Source organism: Austrofundulus limnaeus, unplaced genomic scaffold, assembly GCF_001266775.1.
Source record: "Austrofundulus limnaeus strain Quisiro unplaced genomic scaffold, Austrofundulus_limnaeus-1.0 Scaffold49, whole genome shotgun sequence".
In the NCBI taxonomy this organism is placed as follows: Eukaryota; Metazoa; Chordata; class Actinopteri; order Cyprinodontiformes; family Rivulidae; genus Austrofundulus; species Austrofundulus limnaeus.
Window position 1 is genome coordinate 1,588,751 of NW_013952451.1, and position 3,878 is coordinate 1,592,628.

The following is a 3,878-nucleotide window of genomic DNA, read 5'->3' on the forward strand; positions in this document are numbered from 1 at the left end:
GTCCTCACTGCTGGAGCTTGGCATTAACTAGGACTCATAAAAGCTCCAGTTAGAGTGCATAATGGCAGAGAATAGATCATTCAAGACTATAATAATTAAAAAAAAACATTGCTAATGACATGTTTTCCCCTCTTGGATGTCCTGATAATGTGAAACTCCTATGAGACCCAATGGCCTGAACGGTCTACTTTTGTATTTTTAGTGGAAACAAAAAGTCTGTCTTTTTAATTCTGCTAAAGACTCTAAATGTTAATGTGCTATTTATACAAATTTTAAGCAGCTGGTAGCAAATTTGTCCAGCGTCAGAGCACAAAAGGGACACTTTCAAACATTTACTGTTATTAAAGTGACATCTGGCTTACTGAATAAAGTGATTAGATTTTTAGGGGCCAAACTAGACTGCCAGTCACTTGACTGACTGGTTCGGATGCAAGGCAGATAAAAATCTGTATTTTCACACCCACCTTTCATGTAAAGGTTGATTATTTTATACTCGGGAGGACAGACTCTATGGAGTATTCCCTCAAAGAGGTTTATTTGCCTTTAACGGTACTTGAACGTTCACATAGGCTCTGCAAGCAGTTTTAGTCCTGCTAACCAAAAGTCATCTTTGAACACTTGTAAACTGAAGGACAATTATCACACTTCATTGTGAGGGTTTACATACTTACATGGGCAGTCCTGGATAGATTGTTTTTGAGGCAGAGATGGAAATGATGTCATTAACATAAATTAATTAAGAGAGCCTATTAGGATGTCAGACGAAGTGACAGTGACAGACATCAGCTCAAGTGTTGGGTTATATTTACACCTAAAGTAAGATTTTAACAGGGCATTTAATGAAGAGGCTGTTAGAAATTCAGTTTTATATGTTAGGCATGTGGAACCGTTAGTCATTATAATATGGTGTCATCTTTCTTTTTTCGCTCCATCCTTGCGCTACTAACAAAGGTCAGCTAGTGCAAAAAAATGCAACACATCTCTGAAGCATCACACCATCCCACTGACCCCCAATAGATGTCTAATAATTTTATCATCACTTTCAAAACCTGCATGGTCTGAACGTAATTTTATCCCCAAAGCCTAAAGGCATAAACATGTCATCACAATGGCAAGACCAGAAAAGCAGTSGGCAGGTTTACTAGATGCTTTGGAATACGTGTGCCAAGATCACGCGTGAAGGTTGTTTCTCAGGCAAACATTTTGTCCCGGAATGGCGTACCTCGTGTCTCCTTTAAATCATAAAAAGAACTGATTTGCCGTACAAATGACAAACCAATTTTAGCTGATTTAAAAAAAAAAAAAGACGACTTCAGGCGTTACTCCGCCTCACCAACTAATCGGACACAAGCACCCAGTTTTWATACTTTGTCCTTGGATAATTATAGCTAGAAGCACAGGGTTAATTGAACTGAGAAAGGTTATCCGGTAGAGTTCAACTGAGAAAGCTCAGCTACAGAGTGAGGGAACAATACCTGTCAGAAGAGTTCTTTAGACTTCTCTCATGCAAATTTCCAACCTTGTGCTTAAGGTTTCCATTTGAAAAATGACTGTTTAATCTAAGGGCACCATATTGTCTACAGACCTAACCTTAAACTGTACAGTAAATCTACATGGTCTGTATTCATCACATTTTTTAAGGTYAAATCATGAAAATCAGGTCATACAAAATGGCTTGTTAAAGTTTGGTATTGTAGCTAAAAAACACCAACTGTATTAACATCTGATTATTTATTTTGTTTTCAAAAATGAACCCAACTTGGCATACATGTTGAAAATAAACAAGCTGTGTACAAAGAAATACGAGCTGGAAGGTTCATTTTTAGGGAGACTTTATTTACTAAGACAATTAAGTGGTTCCCATTCTTCTGCACACACTCTGAAGGATAAATATGTTCCAGATGATAACCTGCAGGGAAAAGCAAGCATACAGGACACAAAGTGAGAAAATGGTTTGCATACATCTGATGCTGGAAAAGCAATTTCTTAGTAAACATCAGCTTAGATAAATGTGACAACTCTAACCTGCTCCCACCTGATACGCATCGATGTCTACAATCAACTGTCACATTAACTTGTGAAAAATGCGAGCTTATCTGCACAATTTGGCCCTACTTGACATCCGTAACTGTCACTCTCAGACATACAGGTAATTTATTTAAAGAGACGCTAAAGAGGGAAAGGCTAAAGAGGTGCTGAGAAAGACTGATTGTCTGTGGTCACTGCACCAACCCACAGCGAAGCAAATGCCACATCATCCTGACATTTTAATAAAAAGCAGATATGCAAGATCAAAATGGTAGGTATAATTACCTTAAAAGGGTGAGTAACAACCTTGGAGCCATTTCACTTCTTCAGGAGATGATGTCTGACGACAAGGAAAGGGAATGCAAAGCCACTGCCTAAGAACAGCACCATCTTGGCCAGCAGATGCCACCTGTTCTCAACAGAAAACGGCAGGTTCTGCAAAAAGATAATGCAGTCAATCAAAAAAATTTACACAATCGCTAATAAAATTACCACTTAATGACTAAAAACATTAAGACACGAGTTCCCAATTCAAATGGGAAAAGCACATCTAAAAGTCTGCTAAATAATCTATATAAAATGTATTATTTCAACAAAAGATAGGAAAAGATGAAAATAAGTTTTAAAATGTATTTGCATTATTATGACATAGGTCACCATATCAAAGACTTGCAGGAAGTGAACTAAACAAACCTTCTGAATTGTACATGGTTTGCATTTAAATATTTATTATATTTCTAGAAATAAAGATCATAAAAATGAAGCTCCTAAGTTATATTTGACCACTATCCTGTTTCTGATTCACAAATGACAAAAGTAGAATTTATTTACTTTAACTTTTGCTGGTTTCAAGTAGATTCCAGTTAAACACGACATACTAACAACACCAGCAGCCTTGAAATAATTTATAGCTGCTGTTTTTTTTCTTTTAGAACAATTAAGCCAAACATTAGACAGCATCGATATTTTGTAAACTTTAAATTTGATTTCTGTTTCATAACTGCAGAGAATCTTAGGAAAAGAGAAATAAAGTATTGCTCACATGTTGACAAGACAGAATGGCATCTCTGTTCAAATTAGTCTCATAATTTTATTTTTTTCTATGGAACTATTCTGTTCATTATGTCACAATGTTTCTGACTGTGTATCAGACAACGTTTAGATTTGACCTTTGTAACTGCACTTGGGCGGAAGTACACAAGTAAATGAAATAAAAGAGAAAACTTTGGTATAACCCATACAAATKATTTAATGCATTTAGAASTTGGGTAMATTTCWAAAATATGGTGTGATTTCTAAAAGMTGAGTTTTAATTTGCTAACTAGGCTAGCAGCTTTGACAGCGTCAGCTCTCTACAGCTAAGCCTTATTCTAAGTCCATAACAAACCCATGCATGCTATTTTTACCCGTACTACCCCRCAATTAAGGGAATTAAGAAAGCCGTTATGCATTTATTTAATATTTTAGCGTTATCGTCATGCTTTTGATCAATAGCGAACATGACCTCCAAGTTAGCTAGCTAACGCCCGGCTAAGACCGACAGGGCCGCGTCGTATACCTCAWTTTAAAAGGCAACGTTTTTAACAAAAATATAACCTCACTTTTCCTGGTCCTTCAGCGTAATGCGAAGAACGAACTGCAGATGTTGCGAATCGTCTTACAGCCTGTCCCAGCATGATTACCGCCTGATGTACGAACTTTAGCAGCTCACAGCTAAGCGCGACCTTCTTATTTACTTCTGTATGGAAAAAAAGCAAAGGATTCTGGGAAATGTAATTGCGGTGTCTTATGGGAAATGTAGTTTATGTGACTGTTAACGATCGTGGTGAAAGAAACATTTTTCTTTTAAG

At 36.8% G+C, this 3,878-nt stretch overlaps 1 protein-coding gene across 1 annotated transcript; it reads right to left on the bottom strand.

Moving 5' to 3' along the window:
• Positions 1–1,815: 1,815 nt before the first annotated feature.
• cox7c (cytochrome c oxidase subunit 7C) lies at positions 1,816–3,775 on the bottom strand. Its single transcript, XM_014008387.1, has 3 exons — positions 3,630–3,775; positions 2,314–2,463; positions 1,816–1,909 (listed from the first exon to the last, which is right to left on the bottom strand). Exons 1-2 carry the CDS (start codon positions 3,702–3,704, stop codon positions 2,347–2,349), a joined length of 192 nt encoding a protein of 63 aa, XP_013863841.1. The 5' UTR covers positions 3,705–3,775; the 3' UTR covers positions 1,816–1,909; positions 2,314–2,346.
• Between the last annotated feature and the right edge of the window lie 103 nt (positions 3,776–3,878).